Source organism: Rhagoletis zephyria, unplaced genomic scaffold (genome assembly GCF_001687245.7).
Source record: "Rhagoletis zephyria isolate East Lansing unplaced genomic scaffold, Rhagoletis_zephyria_1.1 Rzeph_scaffold_00885, whole genome shotgun sequence".
NCBI classification, from domain to species: domain Eukaryota; kingdom Metazoa; phylum Arthropoda; class Insecta; order Diptera; family Tephritidae; genus Rhagoletis; species Rhagoletis zephyria.
Genome location: NW_016157969.1, coordinates 56,303 through 81,747, shown reverse-complemented (window position 1 = coordinate 81,747; position 25,445 = coordinate 56,303). Strand labels below are relative to the sequence as shown.

Below are 25,445 nucleotides of genomic sequence, written 5' to 3'. Positions count from 1 at the left end.
AAATTCAAGAATATCAGATAGATTTTTCGTCACAGTTAGTATCGAAGGCAGACCTGTACAATTTGAAATCGATACCGGGTCTGGCTATACATTTTTACCCAGAGACATATTTGCGAATCTAAACATTAATGTTCCGCTATTGTCATCAAACATGGCATTTCGATCATACACAAAAAACGTTTTCGTTCCCGATGGGAAAATTTTGGTACAAGGAGAGCATAAAGGTAATGCGATAACAGATGAAATATATATCGTGCCAGAAGAGTATACAGCGCTCCTAGGGCGTAATTGGATTAGGAAGCTCAACATAAATTTGAACGAAATCAACTCTGTACATATAACAAATCCTTGAAGCGATATAGATATTATCAAATTATTGAGCGACCAATTTAAATCAATCTTTGAAAGCAAAGTTGGTTGCGTCAAACAATACACAGTGTCGCTTAAGTTAAGGGATGGGGCAAAGCCTATTTTTAATCGTGACCGTGAGGTTCCATATGCCTTAATTCAGAAAGTTAATCAAGAGCTTGACGAGTTAGAAACGGCGGGAATAATTTCAAAAACTGAGATTAGCGATTGGGGATCCCCCTTGGTAGTTATACCAAAGGTGGGCGGAGGTGTACGCTTATGTGTCGACTATAAAGTAGGAGTATATGAACGTCTAGTGGACGCACATAGTCCGATAAGGAAAACAGAAGACATATTCAATTGCTTACGTGATTCAATGTATTTTTGTAGGCTAGACCTATACAAAGCTTATTTACATATACCAGTCGATGAAGATTCGAGCATAGTACAAACGATATCTACACACCGCGGCACATACAAGGTGAATCGTTTATCCTTCGGTATTAAGACGGCACCATCCGAGTTCAACCGAATACTTAATCAAATACTCCACGACGTCCCAAAAACAGAAGCATACTTCGACGACATTATAGTTCACGGGGCAACAAAACTAGAATGTAGAGAAAACTTATACAAGTGTCTACATCAACTACAGAGTTTTGACCTTCACCTTAACAAAGACAAATGTACTTTTTTTCAAGAAGAAATTAGTTTCTGGGGCACACAATCAAGCATAATCAAATTTCAAAATCAAAAAACAAAATAGCAGCAATCGTAGATTTACCTAAGCCAAAGTCGGTTGATGACGTCAGACGATTTCTTGGAATGGTTACTTACTACGCGCGTTTTATTCCAAACTGTTCAACAATCACATCTCCACTGCGTAGTCAAACCAAGAAGGGTGTAAAATTCAATTGGTCGAGACAATGCGATAAAGCGTTCGATATTATCAAAAAGGAAATAGCAAGCGATCGTGTACTCGTACCGTACAATCCAGCGCATCAGCTCCAATTAGCGTGCGATGCCAGTCCAACTGGAGTCGCAGGGGTATTATCTCATATAATAGACGGTCAGGAACGACCAATTTCGTTCGCTTCTAGATCTCTTACAAAATCCGAGCAAAATTACTCACAAATTGACCGAGAAGCATTAGCAATCGTATTCTCAGTCGATCATTTTTATCAATATTTGTTTGGAAGGCAATTTATTCTTGTTACAGATAATCAACCATTAGTACGAATTTTCAATCAAAATGCGAAACTACCACAAATGAGTTTTTCGCGCCTTCAAAGGTATGCAGTTTTTCTTTCCGGTTTTGACTATCGAGTCGTTTACAAACGAGGGATAGATAACGCTAACGCCAACTGCCTGTCTCGAGCTCCAGTATGTTCGCCACATCTAGCGGACACCATTATCAACAATGAAATCAACCAAATCTGTGAATCGACTATACAACAAATTTCAACGCTAAAACTAAATCATAATACTCTCAAATTAGAAACTGAAAAAGATAGCGAACTCTCCGCACTATTGCAAAATCTCAAAAACAAGCGGATAGAAAATACAATGTTTACAATCAACAATGGTATCATATTTAGGGGTCAACGCGTCGTAATACCTGCAATCTTACAACAATTGGTACTAAAAGAGCTTCACCTTACACACATGGGTATTTCAAAAATGAAACAACTAGCTCGCAGGTACGTGTATTGGAAATCAATTGATAAGGACATCGAACAACTAGTCAAAGAATGTGTCGCATGTTCAACGGTTAGGGCCTGCCCTCCAAAAGTCAAATTACACACATGGGAGGAACCAGAACAAAACTGGCAGAGGATCCACATCGATTATGCAGGGCCTTTTCAAGGATATCATTATTTGGTCGTGATAGACGCAAAGTCTAAATGGGCTGAAATTGGGCTGACAAATATAGCACCAACATCCAGTATAACAATTGAAATGCTAAGTGACGTATATGCAAGACATGGGTATCCGGATGTAATTGTATCCGACAACGCCACAATATTCACTAGCGACGAATTCAAGCTGTTTTGCTCAAGTCATGGCGTCTTCCAAAAGTTCATTGCACCAGGCCATCCAGCTACGAACGGGCTAGCCGAACGCAATATTCAAACGTTGAAACAACGTCTTAAATGTATGACAGACGACCCTCGTCCTATGCGAAAAAAGTTAAGAGAAATACTTTTCCGCTACAGGTCAACGCCATTGAAGTGTGGAAATACTCCAGCAGAACTGTATCTGGGAAGACAGATACGAATTCAACTTGACACACTCAAACCACCTAAAGTGGATAGCCAACGTACCGTTCAAAGACATGACGTTCGTCAATTAAAGGAGGGAGAGAGAGTACAAACCCGTTATTACATCAACAATAAAAAGTCATGGAAATTCGGTACAATCATCAAAAAGTTGGGTCACCTTCATTACATGATCAATATAGACGATGGATATATTCTCAAGCGCCACATAAATCAATTGCGCGCAACAAGAGTTCCATCACATACTCCAACAGCGAGTTCGACTAACACGTCATCACAAGATTGTGAACCAGATAGTTGTTCCCCAAATTTACAGGACCTCGTACAGGTTCCAACGAATACAGAGAATCGTCCAAGGTCATCTGACAGCGAAGGACACAACACTCCGGTAACAACAACACCCCGGAGATCCGAACGTCAGCGTCGGGCACCAGCATACTTGAATGACTACCGACGTAATACTTAAGCAGGGGAGAACTATTGTAACTTTACATGTCATATGGCAACTCTGTATATATGTATATGTATATTGATACTTGGCAGCACAGTTAAATATATCGAGCTGTCATTATTCATTTCTTTTTATAATGATTCATTCTGTAGAATCATCGTTCATACAACTTAAATTAAATGAAATATAATTATCTGAATAGAACAACCTGTGTAACACTTCTTCCAATTAAACCACAACACCATGTATTTTTTTAAACAAACCTTCTTGCAGAGGACTTATTTAATTTGCAAAAGCCGAAAGAAAACATTCGCTTAGTAAATGAATTCAAAATGTGTATGGCTCACTTCATTTCAAACGTTTTTTCTTTTGTTTTGAATAATTATAAAAATTAAATTGAGCGAAAACAAAGGCAAATAAAAGTAAAAGAATTAAGATTGAACTGCGTCAAAATAAAGGAGCACGAATTTCGATGTGAAGCAAAACTCTCTGGGAAGACAATACCTTTAATTATTGTACCATGATTGCAAGGCACATAAATACAGGTAGAAGCCAAAATGGCATTGCTCTCATGAGAACCAAACCTTTAAACTTCAACTTGTTTTTCTTTTATTTCCTATATTTCGTTACGCTTTGAATGTCATATCGTTGTTTTTTTTAATGTCCGTTAATAACACAAATTTTAATTAACATTTGAANTTTCATGCAAGTATTATATTTATCAACTATTACCTATTTCGTGCAAGTATTTTATATATATATTTATATATATATCGATTGTTGTTGTTGTAACAGCATACAAATTCCCCAAAGAGATTTTGGGGAGTGTTGCTGGAGTGGTGGCAGTCCTTGGCCAGATATATATCTATCTGGGTCGTTCCGGTTACGTAGACCCGACTGTCGTGGGAATTTGAATTTTTGTAGTATATTGCGGTGTATACTTGATGTGTTAAAAATGCAACACCTGAATATAACCTGTTAAATATAACGCAGATACCACTAATTTTTTTATCGTGCCTCAATGTCCTTCGCGTAAGGAACGTTGCGATAGCAGCTGTGGGGCAGAGCTGCAGCGAAATGCCTTGCTGTGCGTTAAACATTTTAAAGGAGCAGATTTCACAAATACAACAACAACAACAACAAATACACCAAGTGCAGTTTCAAGTGGCTAAGAAATCGCGAAGATTTTTGATAACTTTTTTGTTGACGGTGTCACGCATTTTCTTCCAAACAAAGTATGTTCAACAATTTTTGATTTGTATGGAAGTAAATAATAAATAGCACCATCTGCGAAAAAAAAATCAACAAATCAACGCAAATTTTTAGCCACTTGAAACGTGCACTTTCTCAATCTAGAGTTTAATGGACTATAAAACTGCATTTGTACTTATTTAGATTTTTTCTTAGTAAAAAGTTTGTATTTGTTGTAAAATTTTGCTTAATTATTCGAATTTTTCTAGACAATGAGCTATGTATATTTCTATTAAAAAAAAACATAATGAACCTTACACCAGGGTTTGAAATTGCTTGACTATTTTCAATGCATTCGCAATTGCTTCGTTGCGACTTAAAAGAGGTAAATCAGCGACAGCAAACAGCAAAGTACTACGGATTGTAAATTTTTGTTAACTATGAGGTGAATGAAAATTTTCAACCCGGCCTGACGGTTTTGAAGAATTTTTTTGTTCAAATTTTATTACTAACGCGTCTAATAAATGCATGGCTTTTAGTTCTAGAAGAATAAAAGTCAGTAAGGACAAGTCTTTTTTGTGTAGTTTCTGATTTTAATTGCTCAACTTCTTTTGCACCAGAGCAACTGTTAAAAATTTCCAGCAGTAAAAAGTTACGAATTGGCACAGCAATGTAAAATTTTCTCGCCATAATAAAAAAGTTTTTTCAACATGGATCTTTTCTACTAATTGACATGAAATTACTATCTCAACGCTCGGAGCGCTGCCACTGAGGGCTTTTGCAAACTGATAAAAAAGAGAAAATTTGGAAATACCAAACAAAAATTTTTAGATTTCTTCTTGTGAATACGAATGCCATAGTTTTTACCTAGCTCGTGGGACTACGCAAAATTTTGACAGCTTGTAAATATGTATACACATAAAGTTGTTGGCGGTAATAAAGAGTCAAAATCAAAATGGAGAAAAGAACAAAAAGCGTACGTTAGTTGTCAGTTATAAAATAAATCCAATTTATTTGCGAATATTTGTTTATTCTAGTTATTGAAAGGCAACTACGCGAAAAAGCTCGTGTTAATTATATTGATAACAAAACCTGGCAGCTCGCACGTTGTCTAAATTCTCAAGTAACATAAAATCCACAAAAGAATACATTGCTTGTATTACCATCAATACGCCATGTATAAATTTTAACAACACACAAAAATAGAGCTTTCGCACGAGCGTTTGTTTGGTTTTTCAACACCATTTATAATTTTCTTTTAATAAAATCACGTATTGTCAAATGCTTAAATTTATTTATCTAATAATAATGCAGCACCAACCCTGAAATCTAAGAAAAAGTCTGAGGAAGGCCATTAAATAGCAGCACACAACCCCGTGCCTTCCTCAGGAGTGAATATAACTACAACAACAACGACTACTACAACAACAACCCAAAAAGGTTGGTTACTGTCTATACTGTGGTTTACACAGTCAGCCGAAGCAAACCAGTTCAGAAAAATTTGCTCTTCCTGCAAGCTTACTGATTCGGGGTTATTTTTACTAGGACTAGTGAATCAAATTTCTAGTTCCGTACTAGGTCTTTCTCGTTAAAAAGGAACTAGTATGATAGGAACTAGATCCCCACCAGTACAAAATCGGCGAAAAGTGGTACTTTTAAAAAACTAATTTTTTCAGTTTTTTCACTAGAAATCTATATCTAAAGTGACGAATTTAGAACTGGTTCGGAACTATAGAAAAAGGGATGCAGAACGAACTAGATCTTATTTGTCGAATTTTGAACTAATTCGGAACTATCGAATAAGGGATGCAGCGGGGGGCTTGCTTACTTTACACAGATATGTGTTCGGCGGCTTCTTCGTTCATATACGCTTTTATTCTGTGCTTCGCAGATGCTTTTTCATAGCTTGGTAATACAAAACTAAAATTTGTGTTAACATTTCAACATCTTGGGACCGTCTGGAATCTAAGAAATAACAGCGAGCACCTCTGCAAACTCAGCTACAGCTAAAGGTATGTAAACGTACATTTCTTACGATCATTCAAACAAATTTAATTTCANCATTTCTTACAATCATTCAAACAAATTTAATTTCAAATTGAAAACACATTTCTTCCAAAATAACTTAAAATCGCACACACGGCAGAACCAAAAAGAATTTTTCAATACTTTTTTCTTTCGTCTGTCGATTTTAGAACTGGTTCGGAACTATAGAATTTAGAACTAGTTCGGAACTATCGAAAAAGGGATGCAGCGGGGGGCAATTGACACTTCCTAGGACATCGCCATGTTAAATTCGCCAGTTGCTTGCATGCAAAAGAGATTTATCGCGAACCAGTACTGGGTCTAAATGTACTAGAAGCGCTCCAGTTCAGAACTAGAGATTTTCCCCACAGGGTACATACATATGTTTGTTTGTATGTACATACATGTGTATGTACATATATACGCAAAAAAGTGTTGCTTATGCTATTTTGTAGTCAGAAATTCAAACCCTGCATTCAACAAACAAAAGAAAAATTGTCAAAACTGATATAATGCATGTATCTACGTATAATTGCTACTTTATAGTTATAACAAAGATTTTCCTTTTATTGTGCTGTGATTGACTTAATATTAGATACAATTGTACATACACCGCTTTTGATGCATATATCTAAAGAAATCGAAAGTATAGACCACCTGTTTCATGTAAGCACCACATATAAAAGATTTCCCCTCAAACAAAATTTTAATCGGAGTGCGGTGAAGTTATAGGTGTATTCGCGTATTCTTCCAGCAGAAAACTCTCAGCAGCAAAATTCTAATGAATTTTCATCTGATCTCTCTCAAAGGGAGAAATGTTAGCAAAACTACGCGAACGCAAACCAGCAAAAACTTGCAAGTTTTCAGTACAGCTGATCGAAATTTTGTTTACATGCAAAAGCATAAAACAGAAAACATGAAAAGAATATAAATTAAAAGTTTTCCTAAAGCAATGTGCTAATCAAACATGAGTAAATAAGTATTTGCTTTCTTCCGATACATTTGCAGTTCTAATAAGTTATTTCAAACTTTAAAATTATAATAATAAATCTAAATCTAAATCTAAATCTAAAATAAATTTCCGTATTTTCATAAATTGAAAACAGATGACTTTGATTGATCAGCTGTTTTTCTTGCTGGCAAATGACTGCTGGCAAAAATTTTTCCAGCAGAAACTAGCAGCTTTTCATCAGAATGAAATGTCAATTTGGTCTCTTAATTTCCCCTACTTTGCTGGATTTTTGTGTACACGAACAGGAAAATCTGATAAGTTTTTGATAATACGCGAATAGTTCGAATTAGTTCGAAAAAGGCAGTGCTTATAAGCCTGTTAAAAACAAAATCTGTGTACAAGCACCCTGTAAGAATTATTTTACATGATTAGAATTTCTATAATGGTTTTAAATTACCGTCGTCACTTTCCTAATTTGGCGTACATTTTTATCTATGCTTATATCCGGAGAATACTAAATAAGTATAGCAGTTCAAATACTTACATAATTCGGGATTTAATGCACTTGTCCCTTTTGTATTTGTCAGATTTGTTTTCAAGCAGTCATCATCGAGCTCGCGTGTCTGAAATGTAATTATTTATTATTAACCTTTTGTTTTGGCAAATAATTATGAACATATAAAAAGTCATTTAAAAAGATCAACTAAGCTGCCCCAGTTTAAGAAATTTTAAATTGGATTTTAATTCTTTCATTACTAGCGTTAAATATATTTTAACACGAGAAATTGGTAAGAAATCGGTTAAATTTTCTGGGATTGTAGACCTGCCTGCTTTGGTGTGAGTTAAAGCGAAAAATTTCCTGAAATAGTAAAGAGAATATTTTGAGCTATCTACAGTGACTCAAACAAATGACGCCGTGTTGTTTTTTTTAATATCCGAGGTCCGTTAACCTCCATAATGTCAAGTTCGAGGTTATTTGGGGGTCAAATAGGACAAAAAATGTATTTAATAAAAAAATAAAAAAATTAAATTGTTTTTGTTGTCGCTGAATCCAAATATGAGGGTCCCTTGATTACTCAAGGTCATCCCAAGGTCAAATTCAGAAGAATTGTATTGAATTTTCAGGCTTATTCAATGAATTTTTCGTTACTTAACCTTCAACTGCCCACGAACCTGACGTGATGGAGGCCATCGGACCTCGGATTCGCCTTCAGTGTATCGAATAACATAGGGATATATAGGTTTCGTTTAATATGGGCGATTCCACCGCCACGGTGGGACATTTGTACAGAAAAAATGTTCTTCCTTGTTTAAATTTAAGTATAAAGTACTCAACAATTCTATAATTTGATAAAGCTACATCTAATTGAATATTATACGAAAAAAATTCCAGCTTACTTTTATATGGAAAAATCTGAGTTACTGGGTTCAATTCACTCACGTTTTATCTTAGGATAGTGCCTTTTATATAGAAGAAAATGCCTAGCCCCGTCAGCAAAAAAAAATAAAAATATTAAAAATCAACGCGATTTCCTAGCGTCTTGAAATTTTCACTTTTACCTACTTAAATTCAATGGGCTATAAAAATGCATACGTAGAATTTTTCTAAAAATTCTGAACAGAAAGTTTAACAATTTTTGGCTGTAATTGTTAAAGCTTGTTGAATTTTTATAATTTTTTTACGAAGTTTGAAATGTGTATTTATGTATTTAAAAAAAAAATTAACATTAAATAAACAAAAAAAAACAAAACTGGTAAAAATCCTGAAGAAGTTAGTCTTCCACACAATGATTCAGTAGAATTCAAATGCATTCGTGTACAGGCTGGAAAAGTGTCTATTTACTTAGCTCTATGCTATATCCCTCCCCGATCTGACACATTGGTGCATTCACGACTCATCGCTTTACTGAAATCAGTTAATTTACTGACTAAACCCTCTGATTCAATGATTGTATTGGGTGATTTTAATTTACCAAGCATATCATGGAACATCATTGACAATGATATCGTACCTTTCGCGTCTAGTGCGTGTAACAACGTATTTTTAGAGGAGATGGCTGAACTCTGCCTAACTCAGGTTAATATACTTCACAATAAGTTTTGTAAAGTATTAGATCTTGTTTATGTTGATGATGCATCTAAGTCCGTTGTAAATAACCTGTCTACCACCCTGCTATGGAGGTATCTTACAAAGTTATAAGTGATGGTCAAAATTGCAGTACCGAAGCATACGAACCAAATAGTCGCTTTGATTTTTCGAAAGCCAACTTCAAAAACCTTAACAAAGCACTGTCTAAATTGTCGTGGCCTGCATATAAAGAAAATATTGAACAAAGCGTTGCACTTTTTAACTTTACTTTACATAAATTATTTGAAAAGCATGTGCCTAAACGCATGTATGTTCCTGAAGAACAAACACAGTTATGGTTCACTAAAGATCTGAGAAATTTGAAAAACAGAAAGTCGCGTTATTTTAATAATATAATAGATTGGCGCTTACACATATGTTAGTGTTTGGCCGAGCTTCTTCTCCGACTTGTGGTGTGCGCCTTGATGTTTTCACACAAGCTGTTTTTCATGACAGAAACACACTCGGAGGTTTGCCATTGCCTGTCGAGGGACGACCGCTGTTAAGAAAAAACCTTTTTCTATATTTTTTGCGATGTTGCTTTTACCAGGGCTTGAACCCAGGTGCTGATGAGTGAAAGCGCGCACTGCTTACCACTACACCACAGCGGCCGTTATTTTAGATTACACAAAAAAAGCGGTTTACACTCATACTATGTAAAATACTCACTTTTGCGTCATAAGTTTTTTGAATTAAACAAAAAGTGTTATAAGGCTTACTTGTGCAAAATCAAACGGCGTATAATATAAACTCCCAAATCATTTTATGACTTCGTAAACTCCAAGCGAAGTGTACATGGGTTTCCTTCCGCCATGAAGTATCAAAATACCGTCTCTAGTGATAATCAAACAATTTCTAATATGTTCGCTGTTTTTTAAATCCAATTATTCCATTAACTCACGTGCTAACATTGACTATCCTTTTAAACTATATCCAATGAACTCAATAAATATCCCAGTAATATCTTCCGATGACGTAGTAGTTTACTGAAATCCTTAAAGAAGTCCTTCAGTTGTGGTCCAGACCAGATCCCTACTTGTATTCTTATAAATTGTGCTAATTATCTCTATGAGCCGTTAATAGCGTTATTTAATTCGTCTCTTAAAGAGGGCGTTTTTGCAACTATATGGAAGGGATCGTTCATAACCCCCTTACATTAAAGCGGTAGCAGATCTTCAGTGGAGAACTAGCGGGGAATAGCTAAGCTTTCTGCAATTCCTAAATTATTTGAAGCAATTATAACAAATCAGTTGACGCATTCTATCTCTTCTAGCATTTCATATAGTCAACATGGATTTTGCAAGGGAAAATCAACTTCTACAAATTTACTTGAATTAACAGCCTATATCTCAAAAGCATTTAGTGAAAGCAAAACTGTTGATGTTATATATACTGACTTCAGTAAAGCATTTGACAAAGTGTGTCACTCGTTGCTCATCTATACACTTGATCTTCTTGGTCTTCCACCTAATTTTCTACGTTGGATCTCTTCATACGATAGATCACAAAGGGTAATGTTTAAAAATACTATCTCTCACGTCATTGATGTTACTTCAGGAGTCCCTCAAGGTAGCCACCTAGGCCCGATTCTGTTCTTGCTTTTTATAAACGATATTTCTACAGATATACAATTTTCCAAAATTTTAATATATGCAGATGATGTAAAGTTTTATAAATCGTACGTTTCAATTAAAGAAAGGTCTTTGCTAAAATCAGACTTAAACAGCTTGACTTACTAGTGTCAAGAAAATCTTATGCCTCTAAATCTTAAGAAATGTAAAGTAATGTGCTTCTCGCGCAGAGCTGTTCATCCAGCTTCTTATACAATAGGTAACCATAACCTGGAACAGGTATGCAATTTTGTGGACCTTGGTATCACAATGGATCCTAAGCTTAATTTTAATCTTCATATTAATGTGACAGTCAACAAGGCTAAAGGTGTACTTGCATTTGTGAAACGATGGTCAAAAGAATTTTGTGACCCTTATATCACTAAAACTCTGTTTACAACTTTAGTTAGGCCAATTCTGGAATACGGTTCGGTGGTTTGGAATCCAAGGTATCAAATTTACTCAGACAAGATAGAATCAATTCAAAAACAATTCCTACTTTTTGCTTTAAGAAATTTCCGTTGGGATTCTCAATATAACCTTCCACCTTATACGAGCCGATTAAAACTTATTAACCTTCCTACACTTTCCAGCCGCAGGCAAATGCTTGGAACAATTTTTATAGTTAAATTACTAACAGGCTCGATTTCAAGTCCGCTTCTTCTGGGCGAAGTTAGCCTTAATGTTCCCTCCCGTGTATCAAGACACTTTTGTCCCCTATTTCTGAAAGCTTGTAAAACTAATTTTGAATTGCACGACCCCTCCGTTGCATATGCCAGGATTTTAACTCTCATTCCACGCTTGATATATCAGATCCGCTTATCAGCATTAAGAAATCGATACTGTCCTCTCTCAATAAATGAATCATTAAAATAAAGACATAAAATCGGCTGATGAATTTAGTTCTGTAGCTGAACAGTTTTAGATCTCGACACTTAACAAACTCCTGCCTATCGTGACTCGGCGCAAAAAGTGAAAATAAATACTGGTTCCGTACGTCATGTGGACTGCGCCCCTCGTGCTGATGGGCGGGAATGGAGGGTAAAAACTGTTGGGATTATTATTATTATTAAAATGTAACTTAACTTAATCAACTGGCCACAAGGGCATATAGGTAATGGGCGAGTGCGCGATTCCCTCCTCCTCCCCTGCGTCCACCACAACAAACAAATAAAGCTTGTCAGCCCTGTAAACCTTGTCACGGGTGGGATATGCTTCACTGTTGAATTATTCTTATTGTGATGTTTAATAGTCGAAGGTTCAGCAAAGAAGAAGGAGAGTTCTTTATTAAAAGCACATGTTACCTTAAAGCTAACAACGAATGTCAAAATATGGATAAGTGGGAGAATGACAATTCTCAGCGTTGCCATACTATGTATATATATTTATACTTAACAACTTCCTCCTAAAGATAATTGTATAAATAAATCAGAAATATTCCATAACTCATTATTTGGATTGTTCTTATGACTAGTTTACAATTATGATTTAGAATTCATGTGAAGAAAAGTAACGATATTAATTGTTCCGATTGTCATTTTTGTTCAATCTTTGAGGAGCAATCTGTTCTGTGATTTTTACTCTAGCTCTTGCAGCTGTTTGTCTCGTTTCACGTCTTTCAATATTATTTGGAATAGAATCGCTTGCATCTTTGAATACATCATCTTCCTCTGAAAGGTCGTCAATCTCAACCAGCGGCTCTTCAAATTTCACAACAGCTCTTGCTTCCGACGGTATATTCGTTTCCTCGAAAGGCTCCTCAGACAATGTTTCAGTATTAACATCGGAACGATTAATTATTTGATCAAGATGTCTTTTAATGTCACGTTTATCGCGTGTCAAATAGCAAGTGTAATTTCTTGGACCTAGTTTTTTTTTTATTACAGCCGGAGACCAAACTGCTTTATTTGGATTTTTGTAGTCTCGAACATAAACGTTTTGACCTACAGAAAAGTTTACTTTGCGTTTCCCTTTGTAATTTTTAACTGCATTTATTTGCTTGGACTCAATAATGTCTTTAGTAGTTGGTGGCTGCATAAGACTAAATCGAGATTTAAGTTCGCGATTGAGCAAAAGTTTTGATGGAGATTCATTGGTTGTGCAATGTTTTGTGATTCGGTAATCAAATAGAAAACGTTGTAAAATTACATCAAAATTATGCACTTCATTTTGTTCTAAAGTTGCTATAAGAGATTTTTTTATTGTTTTCACAAAATTTTCTGCTTGTCCGTTAGTGGACGGATGACCTGGTGCAGTGCGACTTAATTTGATTCCATTTGCTTTAGCAAAAGCTTGAAACTCCAAAGAAGTAAATTGTCTTCCGTTGTCACTGACCAGTACATCACACAACCCAAAACGACTGAAGACTTCCCGCAATTTATTTATTGTGAATGTAGCAGTTATGACCTTTGTTTTGAAAACTTCGGGCCATTTCGAAAAAGAATCAATTATCAAAAATAAATAATAGCCGTGGACAGGGCCAGCAAAATCCACGTGAATACGTTTCCAAGCTGAATAAGTTGGTTCCCATGGAATTAAAAAACTTTTCTCCGGATTTGCTTGGTATTTTTGACATGGTTCACAAGTCTTTATCATATTCTCAATATCTTTATCAATATTTGGCCAATACACATATGATCTAGCTAAAGATTTTGTTTTAACTATACCTAAGTGCGATTTGTGTAATTCTTGTAGCACGTTTCCTTGTAATTTACTCGGAATAACCGTACGATAACCCCATAAAATGCATCCTGATTCAACAGTCAGCTCAGATGCTTTGGTTTTGAATGCATTAAATTCATTACCACCCAAGTTCAAAAGTGTACCATTTAAAATGGAGTTTGCGACCTTAGAAAGAATAGCATCGCGACGTGTATATTTAGCTATTGCTAGAAAATCTAGCTGAAGCGGATTAACGAAATTCACATAGTTGATGTATGTGCTCTCAGGCTTAGTGTCCGGATTCTCAATTTGACCTATGCGTGATAAACTATCCGCGCTGTTTAAAGAACCTTTAATATATTCGATGGTGTAATTAAATCCAGTTAATATGAACGCCCATCGTTGCATTCGCGCAGCTGCCATTATTGGAATACCTTTGCGATCACCAAAAATAGCGAGCAATGGTCTATGATCAGTTTGTAGTACAAAATGCATACCCAGTAAATACTGTTTTAATCTGATCACGCTGAAGATTATGGCTAATGCTTCCTTCTCTATAGTGCTGTAATTTAATTCCGCATTATTTAATGCTCTAGAGACGTAAGCAATTGGCCTCATTGTGCCGTCCTTGTACTTATGAGACAAAACTCCAGCAATGGCTGTGTTGCATGCGTCGGTGCATAGAACTAATGGCAGTTCCTGATTAAAATGTACTAAAACTTTGTCAGAACAAATCTCTGATTTCATTAATTCAAATGCCTTTTGACAGTCAGAGTTCCATTTGAAATCGACATCTTTTTTAAGAAGTTTGTACAGAGGACACATTTTTTCTGCGAAATTTTGAATAAACTTGGAATGATAATTTACCATTCCTATGAATGCTCGAAGCTCTGAAATATTTTGTGGTCTTGGTGCGTTCAGCACGTTCTGGATTCGATCTTGGTTTTTGGTTAGACCATCTTTTGTGATGTCAAATCCCAAGTAAGAAATTTTCGTTTTAAAAAATTCGCATTTGTTAACATTAAGTTTCAAGCCAGCTGACTTTAACTTGGTCAAAACCAATCGCAATGTCTTCAAATGCCCAGCTAGGTCAACACCTGTAACCGTTATGTCATCTTGATAGACGAATACATTTTTAATAGATTGCAACAGGTTTTCCATTACTTTTTGAAAAATGGCTGCTGCTGGTTTAACACCAAATGGCAGCCTGGTCATTTTAAAAATGCCTTTGTGTGTACTCCAGGTACATAATTTTTGTGCATCTTCGTCAAGCACGAGTTGGTTGTATGCGTTTGACATGTCTAACTTTGTAAAAAGTTTACCTCCTTCCATTGATGCGAAAATTTGATCAATTCGAGGTAAGGGGTATCTAAAGTCACTCAAATATTTATTTATTGTGACCTTATAATCACCACAAATCCGGATTTCTCCAGATGGTTTAAGCAAAGGAACAAGTGGTGTTCCCCAATCTGAATTGTCGACGGAAACCAGCATTCCTTTGTCAACTAACTCGTCTAGTTTTTTCTCAACTGTTTCTCGCCATGCTATGGGTATAGGTCTTGGTTTGAAAAATACAGGAACTGCATCTTTCGAAATTGGTAAAGAAATTGTTGATATATTGTATTTACCCAAACCACTTTGAAATACTTCAGCAAATTCTGCTTTAATTTGTTCAATTATTTCATTATACGTGTTTAAATAATTCACTGAATTTGATTTGGAAGTAACATTACTAGTATTAGAATTCAGACCTAGCTCACCGGAAGAAAACGATTCCTTTTTTGAACTCAAATTAGATTGAGTTAACTCAAAACCTAGGGAACGAAGAAAGTCTCGCCCTAATAAGGTTGGCCTGTCTGTATTTGTAACTACAAATTTACCATAAATTTTTTGTCCATTGAAATTAACACAAGCTTTAAACTCACCAATAATATTAATCAGGTTACCTGTGTATCCGGTGTATGGTACTGAACATTGCTGTAGCACCTTTCGATCGAAATACGCATCGAATGTATTAGCTGACATTAGAGAACAAGGAGCGCCGGTGTCGCACAGCGTTGTTATTTGTACTCCGTTAACCTCAACCTTCAGGGTATAATGATTCAGTGCAGCGTTTCCATGGATGGCATATACGGAAAAATCAAAATCGCTAGTTTCATTCATACCAATGCTATAAATAGAATCAAAAAAGTTATTAGAATATTTCTCATGTGTTGAATCAACAAATTGAACATTTTTATCACTCTTAAGTTTACGGTTGCAAATGTTTGCCAAATGCCCAATTGAGCCGCAAAAATGGCAAGTGCTGTTCTTGAATTTGCAGGTGTTGGATTGGTGGTTTTTCCATCCACAGTGTGTACATTTCGATACTTTGCTCGCTTTGCTGTTGTTGTTGTTCGACCTTACTGCGTTGCTCTTGTAGTTTTTGTTGTTAAATTTGCCACGTTGTTTGATGTAATTAACTTCAATATCATTGCTTGATTGAGCCAGCTTCGTTTCACGTATTAATGCCTTTTGTAAAGCCTTGGAGAGGGTCAATTTTTCGTCCTCTTCACAGATTTTCTCGAAAATCTTTCCAGGCAGTTCAACCACAAATTTATGCAAAATAATGGTGTCCAATGCTGCACCGAATTTACAATTTACTGCAAGTTTTTTTACCCGAGCAAACCACGCAGATACGCTTTCGCTTTCAGCTCTTTTCGCTGCATAAAATCTTTTAATTTCATTAAAAACGATGACTGGAGGTGTGAATTGTTGTTGCAGTATTTCACACAATTCCTTGTATGACTTTGTACATGGTAGTGCTGGACTACAAATTCCTCGTAAAATGGCGTATGCTTCTGATCCAATCGTTTTCAACAATGTTGATACTCTATCCGTGTCATCACTGCACTTTATTTCCAAGAAATGTAGTTCGAGTCTCTCGTGCCATAATTCCCAATTTTCTGTGATACTGAATTCTGGCATAGACACAGCTTGAAATACTCTCATCTCGTTGGGAGGTGCCATTTCTATTTGGATGTGTAGTTATTTGCGAAATTCCGTAATGAAAATATCAATTACTCAGGTTTTGCAAACTTTTTTATTAAGTTAAATAACTTTTGTTGGTTATAAAATATATAAACCTTTTTACTCGTCGCCAAATGTGATGTTTAATAGTCGAAGGTTCAGCAAAGAAGAAGGAGAGTTCTTTATTAAAAGCACATGTTACCTTAAAGCTAACAACGAATGTCAAAATATGGATAAGTGGGAGAATGACAATTCTCAGCGTTGCCATACTATGTATATATATTTATACTTAACACTTATCTAACTATGTGGAAACGAAATTGCAATTGTGGTAAACATTTGCATTGAAGTTATAACATTATGTAACAAACACGAAACACAACTTCAACTTCTGTAATTAAATATAACAATTTTTAGCTTTTTTTGTCACTTGTGGGACAAGACTGCTTAATTATAACCCATAATATAGATAAAGCACTCACACAATTTAATATATAACACAATCTTATTAAAAGCAGGTGAGTTCTACTATATATTTTTCTCACCAAACATTTGGATTATGAATCGCAAGTTATTTGACAGTACTCTCAACACAACCTACTATAAACTCTAAAAACTAAAGCCAATAAAAGAGGTTAAAGTTAAACTTTTATATTTTTACCTCGCCTTTATTAGCTTGGGATGTAACTATGTAAAATGATGTGCCTAAAAGATGCAGTGATTTCCATTCTCAAGTTACGTAGAGTTTTTAGTTTTTTAAACTTTTAAATTTTTTAGTTTTATTTATAATACATATCTCGGGAACTATTTGACCGATCACAAATGTATTGATGCTAATTTAAACATAATGTAAATATCTTTTACGCGACGTATATTCGGGCACATAATTTTCGCTGGTTTATTAACAAAAATCAGGTTACCTATATTGTGTAGATTATGTAGATGCAAAAAAAAGGACCATCGTACATATTTTCTAGCCAAATATGCATATAATTCAAAAATAAAATTGGGAAATTTTCACAAATAAAAGTGTGACGTTGCAAAAATTGGTGCGTTGATTTCTCGTGTTTCAGTTTATAATTAACTGGTAGTATTTGGAGAAGAGAATCGAATGCAGCCCGTTAAAAGTGTGTACTTGCAATAGCAAAAGTTATGAAGAGCCAAATTGGCGTGACTCCTTTTTAAATTCTGACTCCCGCGGCTTTTATAGTATACTGTAGCTGGTGCGTACCTAAAACTGTAATCAGATAACTGTTATACTGTTTTGGAGCATAAAAGGAATCAATCTAGACGTGGCAGGCTTACGTGCTATCATTAGAAGATAGTTAAAAAACGACTTCTTTACAAGGTGCGTGCACAAAAGTGAAAATGCATATTTTTTATCAGCACATCGTCTGCTATTGCAAAATTTAACCAAATACGTGTGTGCTCCATTGCACAATATACTATCGAACTATGATCCTCGTGCACCACTTTTTTATTTGTTCTTTAAAAAGTTACAGAGCGAAAAAGAAGTAAGAAAAATTACAACAAAAAAAATATATATGGGGTATTCCATCATGATTCAATAATTAAAGGTTTGCTCATTATTGACATTAGTTTTGACACTCCCTTAGCTCCCTTACAAAAGCTTTGCACACACACACGAACCCACATATAGTGCCTTGCTAAGGGAGCCGATTTTGTCAAGAGGGACCGAGAAAACTGCTTTTTGAGCAAACCTTTTGTTATTGAATCATGGTATTCCATGAGTAAGTGAAACTTTGTGTCCAATTATATAATACACTGAGGGAAATAATGCATAGTAAAAATGAATACTTTATATTTGATTATCGTTTAAAAATGTTCGTATTTAAAAATAATATTTTCATACAAAATTTATTACGCATGTATTTGACGGTTCACATTTGAGTATGTATATGTAAGTGTACATACGCACCCCAAGCATGCAGAGCGCCGCTCTGAGAGCGGTGACAACACACACATACATACATAGTACATACATGCCCTGCAAAAAATTGTGCGACTAATCTCTAAAGCGAGTATTCCGAGATTGCTCTCAATCGGGTACAATTGGGCATTAATTAGTCCCAACTAGTCTCATACGGGTACTATTAACGATTTAATGATATGTACGCACTTAGTCAATGAAATTTCATGTGCGGCGTTGGCACACAGAGAGAGTATTCGCCTAACAAAACTGAGCACCCCGGTTCAAATCTCAGCTGGCTCAAATTTTTATTTTTATTTTTTAAAAGTGACTAGTCGCTGTGGTGTTGATGGATATTCAACATTTGAAAGCAAATTTATATGTCTGGGTGTAGCTGAGTGCGCAAAGATGCATGCCACAATTTGTTGATATCCAGATATGGTCAGGGTTCGAATTCCACTGCAGGCAATGTGCAAGTTAAATATTTTTTTTTTAGTTTTTGTCTTGATTATTCACTTCACGGATGCTTTTACAGTACGAACGCGGTCATTTTAATATGCGCGTAATTGAATTGAATATTTACCAATATACAGTACTTTCGTTGACGTTTATAGTAACATCAATTACGTTTCTATTTAATTTTCATATTTTTTTCCTTCAGTGTAATTTATTGAACATGGAATGCTTGATGAATCAATGCTAAATACCTCAAATCAACGTATTTTCTAAGAAAAAATTTAGTTATATTATTTTATTACACTACGACAGTATATTTTAATACAGAAGGCTCTGCAAAATAAAGTATTTACAAAGTTATTATTTTTTGAAGTGGGGAATAAATGTCTCTATCTTTCTTCGTCCCAAAGAAGCAACATGGCACTGAAGAAAAATAGGCATTTAAATTATATAATGGGATGAAATCACTACGGTTTTGCATGTCCCACCCGTGACAAAAAGGCTTTGAACTTCGTATTGCTTAGTTACTACTTTGGGGAATTTTCTATAATTCCATAACTAGAGTGCGTTTATACTATGCAGTCCTATTTCATCTCTTTTATTATATTATAAGTGCCTACTTTAGAGATTTTGAAACGTTTTATCGTGTCCCGGCCGTGACAATCACTTATAAATTTTTTCTAATGGTGAATAACAATAAAAAAACAAGTTTTACGTTTCAAACCTATGTTTAATGCCACAAAACTTTGAAGTTCAGGTTGACTAAACACAATAATACTGTTGANCATATGTATATGTGCATATAAAATGCGAATGCAATTAAAATTCTTTGAAGTTCGCCTAACTTATAAATTCAATCCAGTAAATAGCATTTAAGTGACAAAGATATACGCANCGATGTAGTAAACAATTTCGCGTGGTCAGCTCGAAAAGTCAAGGTAAACATTACTATCATAGAGACGCCAGAGAATTCTATGCTGAGGGTTGCTTAACAACAATCCAAAAGTCAATACTAACAATTACCTCAAAACTTCCAACCAAGAAAATCTAGAAGTTCGCCTAACTTATAAATTCAATCCAGTAAATAGCCTTTAAGTGACAAAGATATACGCGTCTGCGTACAAGTATTCTAATGCAGATAAATTTTCGGATTAGAAATCAATACAGAAGATCTTTTCTGACGTTCTATGGTTTCACCAAAGAATAGCTAAATTTGAGCCTGATTTGTCCATGAAATCAGTTTTCCAAAAATAACTCAACTCCAGCCACTCTTAGGGCCCGTTACTCAATGTTTGGTTAACACTAACAGCAGGTTAGACATCGCTATCGACGTGNTTTGGTTAACACTAACAGCAGGTTAGACATCGCTATCGACGTGATAACAGTAGTCGATATCCATGTTTAACCTGTAGTTAGTGTTAGCCAGACATACTTAGATAGTCTAAACAAACTTGAAAATCATTAAGGCATATTCGAAATTTCATTGCAATCAAATGCACTGTGTAGAAGTGCATTTGGAAAAATGCATATAAAATTTCATGCGTTTGCAAATAATCCATTCTCCCATGCTTTTTAACACATCAATCTTGCGATTTCTAGCTTTTGTTTAGTATAAATATTGCCCCCTAAAATAGATCCCGAGGACAGCAAGATATCGTGCGTCTTAAAATGAATCTACTGTGATAAAAGTGGGTCAATTGATCTTGTATTTGGCCTCTAACAATTATCATACCTGAGCGCTTTCATATGGATCTCACTAGAAGCTCCATTTCATGAAGAAAATCGTATGTGTCCCATACGTGACAAAAGTTGTCCCACCCGTGACAGGAGAATTTTGAATTTTTTAATAATAAACAACTAATTCTTGTTATGGTTCGTGCTTTGTTAGGATTGCTGGTTCTTTTCTGTATAGTAAACCATATAATTCAGATAGAAATGTTAAGTAAATTCACAGACTTTCCGTGAAATATATGTTCTCCAAAAAGCAGTGTCTTTTCTTTGTCCTACCCGTGACAGAAGAAACAGCTCAGAGTTTTCCGATATTTTATCGAAATGTAGAATTGCTTAGTACTTTATACTTAAATTTAAAAAAGAAGAACTATTTTCGCTGTACAAATGTCCCACCCGTGACGATGGAATACCCCATATGTAATTCCCAAAGGCATTTTTTCCATGTCATCAAATCTGCACCGCTCGTTCGATTTTCGAAAAATGAGGCGTCAAATGAAGGAGCTTGGGCTGTATATGCTAGGACTTACCCTTGATTTTCGATAATGTATGTTCGAAATTTTGGTTATATGAAATAATTGCGGAGCACCCTCAACAAAAAAAAAAATTCACAAAAATCAACAGTAAGTCCAAGATACATAAAATTTGCACTAAAATTTGATGGGCTACAAAACTGAATACCAAAATTATAAATTTTGGTCAAACTTTGCCCAATTTTCAAAAGTTTTGCACAAAGTCCGAAATTTGAATTTATATCGTGTTTGTTAAGTAATCAGCTATACTTTTATAAAAAAATAATAAACGTTTTTATTTATATTTGGTTCACTGTATGTGTATCTCGGTAACCGATTTATCAATTTGTACCAAACTCAGTGCAATTATTAACCTTGGCGTAAAAAAGCTATTTGTTGAAAATTTTCGAAATCCGACTAAAATTACTCCCACTTTCCACAAAAAAAAACGCGTAAAAAACGTTAAAAACGTACGGTGCATTGTTTTAAAACGTTGCACCACGTTGGATTTTGTATTCCTGCTGAACGTATACTAAAAATTTCAGACATGTGCTCGCGATTTAAAAAAAGAAATTTTTAATTTTTTTTTTGAGAATTACCCATATTTTTTGGTTATTAGGTATTTCTGTCTTAAAAATATAAAAGGGAAAAAATTATGTACACCAAGTGAAATACCCCCTAACCTTTATTTTGACGTCATAAGTTTTTTTAATAGGTTATGTTGCTCAGAATATATTATATATTATTTCTCTAAGGTGTTTTTTGTTAGTCTCCCTTTTTCTACTTTTCTATGTAAGCAATTCCACTAATGAGGTGTCATTTGAAAAGTCAAACGTCCCCTGAGTGGCTATTAGGTAATATTAATGGTCATAACACCTCTGAAGTAAAGAAATTTGTAATTTTATTTTTGTTTTTAATTTACCATTGTTAAGCCACACTAAATGTGTTTTGTACTGAAGCATCATTGTAACTGCAGCATCGCATACACCGTATACGACAGTGGTGGGCGCACACATAATTCGATAATTAAAGGTTCGATAAACTGACAGTTGTCTCTCTCGCACCGCTCCCTTAGCCGTGGCACCGTGTTGCTTCTTTGCAAATTAAAAAAAATTGTAGCTTATGTAGGTGTGAAATAGAAGTACACGTTTTTGTGCAATATGTTTATTTTTATATTCAAATAAAGCACATTTAACCGATGAAACAAATTACACAACTCGCCTATAATTCTTAATATTTCGTTTGGAATGCCAACTTTCCTGCAAATACATTAGAATTCGCAAAAGGAAATTCACTACTAATTGCCGACTTTGCGTACTTTTATACTACCATTACATACAGCAATCATACCGCGTATTAACTTGACTCCATCAGGTTCAACTGTACCCTTTCAAATTACAAGAAAACAGATCCCTATAAAAGTAGCTTTTGCTTTTGGCCCAGGGCCAGACTCTTGACAAAGCCGGATTACACCTACCTAACCCTGTGTTTTCCCATGTAAGTAAGACGATTCTCGGATATTATTGTTTCTGTTAAAGAAACATTTAATCAAATTCTGAATATATTTTCACCTCAAATATTGTATACAAAGATATATTGTAAGTAACACCATGTTTCCCTCAACTCATGACACTCATATATCAGTCAGTTTGTAATATGTTTTTATGTACCTAATAAGTATAAGTTGTGATGTACTATAAATCTCATTCACGCTTTGTAATATATATATAATAACAAGTTAGAAAGTCTAAGTTCGGGCGGAGCCGAACATTAAATACCCGGCGCAAGTATTAAATATATGTTCTCCACCTTTCCGAAAGCTACCGCTACATGATAAGCCGGGGTGTATAAATTTTAAGTAAACTAGCGTCCTTAAATTTCGAAATATTGAAATTTCAAGCATTTCTGAAATTTACCGTTATATGAAAAGCGGCCGTAATTTTAGTCCGATTTCAACAATTTTCATTGGTTTGCTTTTATGTGGCGAGCACAATAACCATACCGAGTTTGGTACAAATTGCTAGAACGGTTAGCGAGATACATATATATGATCATAAGTGGGCGGTGTGGGCGTGGTTATTGTCCGATGTTAAAAATTTTCGACAANTAATTCAGTTTATTATTTCGGCGAACTATTAGAACCATGATAAAAACATTAGAAGGTAAAATCATTCTCTCAATTCGTCGGCTATGATTTTTTTCTGACGTTTGCAAGCATATTAAAATCATATAAAATTGAAAATAAAAAAAGGAAATTGTACACAATTGTTGTTGTTTGAGATTAAAAATGAGAATGTGTGTGTGAGCTTGAGTTCAAATTTTAAAATTATATTGCTGGCAAACGTCAGACTGTCTCTCAATGATTTTACCTTGTAATGTTTTTATCATGATTAGAACAGTCTGCTTCTATCTGTAGCTACAAAGAGGGATGAGTTTACTGTGTATTTCTGTCTGCGCAGTCTGCGCATGGGCCCGCTTGTATATTAATATTTAAAAAAATCTAAAAATTTCACTTTAACCATTGCCAGATAATTTTGATAGCGTTTAAATCAGCACAAAAAGTTCTATCGAGCCATATTTTTGGTTTTGTCATAGCTAGACTGTTGATATTCTAGACTTATGTGCACGGAACGACCTCGGACTATTTCTGATTAAATCCTGCAGTACGGGAACAGGCTAACTGTCGGCAAGTTGCTTGCAGGTTTTGATTATCACATACCTTATTTATACCAACGCAAGAACCGCATTCATAAAAAAATTATTTCACTCAACACATATTTCGTTCAAGCACCTGTGTCGTTATAGCGCACTCGCTGAAACCGTATTCAAAAGCAAACAAAATTTGTTATTTTATTCGATATTTCTTTCGATAATCAATTCGCGCGGTGGACCGCAATGAAAGCGAACAAGAATTTAAATTTGTTATAATAATAATTAAAATTTAAAACGGGCTATTATATAAAGAAAACCAGCCTTTTTTCACTTCGCGTAAAATGAGTGATTTGTTTTGCCTGTTTTCCGTGATACAAAAATTTGAAGGCAATTTTTATTGAGCTCGAGGCCGTTTTTAATGAAAAACTGATTGTAAAAATCATGGCATATTCATATATGTAATACTTCTACATATATTGGCCGTAAGCTAACTTCTCAATGTGTAAGCATTCCGAAATCAAAGCGAGAAAGTCTAGTACCGTTTTTGTCAATGTATTGTGTACTTGAGTGCTGTTTTTGTATATGTGTTGTGTACATGTTTATTTATAAACGTATGTGTTCCTTTTCTTTCGTACGTGTTTATTGATATATCTGTACTGTAGTGTTTTCGGACGGTACTAGCTCTTACTGCCAATATAGGAGTATTACATATATGGGCATATTACACAAGCAAAATGTATTCAACAAAGTGTGATTGAATTTGCCATTGCTCTCAGAAGAATCATCCTATAAAGTCAAATTAAAAAAATTTTGTATAAATTTTGAATCGATTGTTTATATTTTTTGGTACTATACCTTAAAAGAGAGCCTAAGTGAGTTGTCAATCACACCTTGTACACCAGGTAGAAGTAATTTTGACATTTATCTCTTTTGAACACCGACTATAATGTTAAATGATGAATAACTTTTAACCCTTTTCAAGTTGGCATTTTCTATTTTTCATTAAAAATTCAATTACGTGCTGTGAGATAGTTTTGAATTGTGTGATTTTTTTTTGTTTTTCGACCACATCCATTTATAGATACGTATACAAAAATGAAGAGGAGCAGGAACTACGGGATGCTTTTGGCAAGAGCCAAGGCGTTAAAGTGGTGCGTTGGGAGAACAGCTGCGGTGTTCGATTGGAAGATACTTCCCGTGTATGTCAAAATAATTTCAACGCGGTTTTATAACTGGCCCATTGCAGGCAAATATTTTTAAGCGCATACGTTTATACCCAGGTATTGTTCCCATGCCCTGCGAGGTTCTTGTGCCTGAAATGCTTGAAGCATATGAAAGTTCAGAAGTGGCGATATCATCTGTTGAAGCGCAGAAGCAAACTGAGTAAAAGGGCCCGTACATGATGCCAGCAATTTTTAAAAACTTAAAAGGGAAATAGATCTGTCATTGCAAACATTTTATCAAGAAATTGTGAGAATTAATCTTCATATAAATTTACAACGAAACATTAAAT

At 35.0% G+C, this 25,445-nt stretch overlaps 1 protein-coding gene across 1 annotated transcript in view; it reads right to left on the bottom strand.

The window, feature by feature from the left end:
- Rif1 (Rap1 interacting factor 1) overlaps positions 1-25,445 on the bottom strand; it is a 103,760-nt gene that overhangs the window by 52,417 nt on the left and 25,898 nt on the right. Inside the window, exon 3 of the mRNA XM_017614706.1 lies at positions 7,791-7,869. Coding sequence (XP_017470195.1) covers positions 7,791-7,869 — 79 coding nt within the window. The remainder of the gene's footprint in view (positions 1-7,790; positions 7,870-25,445) is intronic.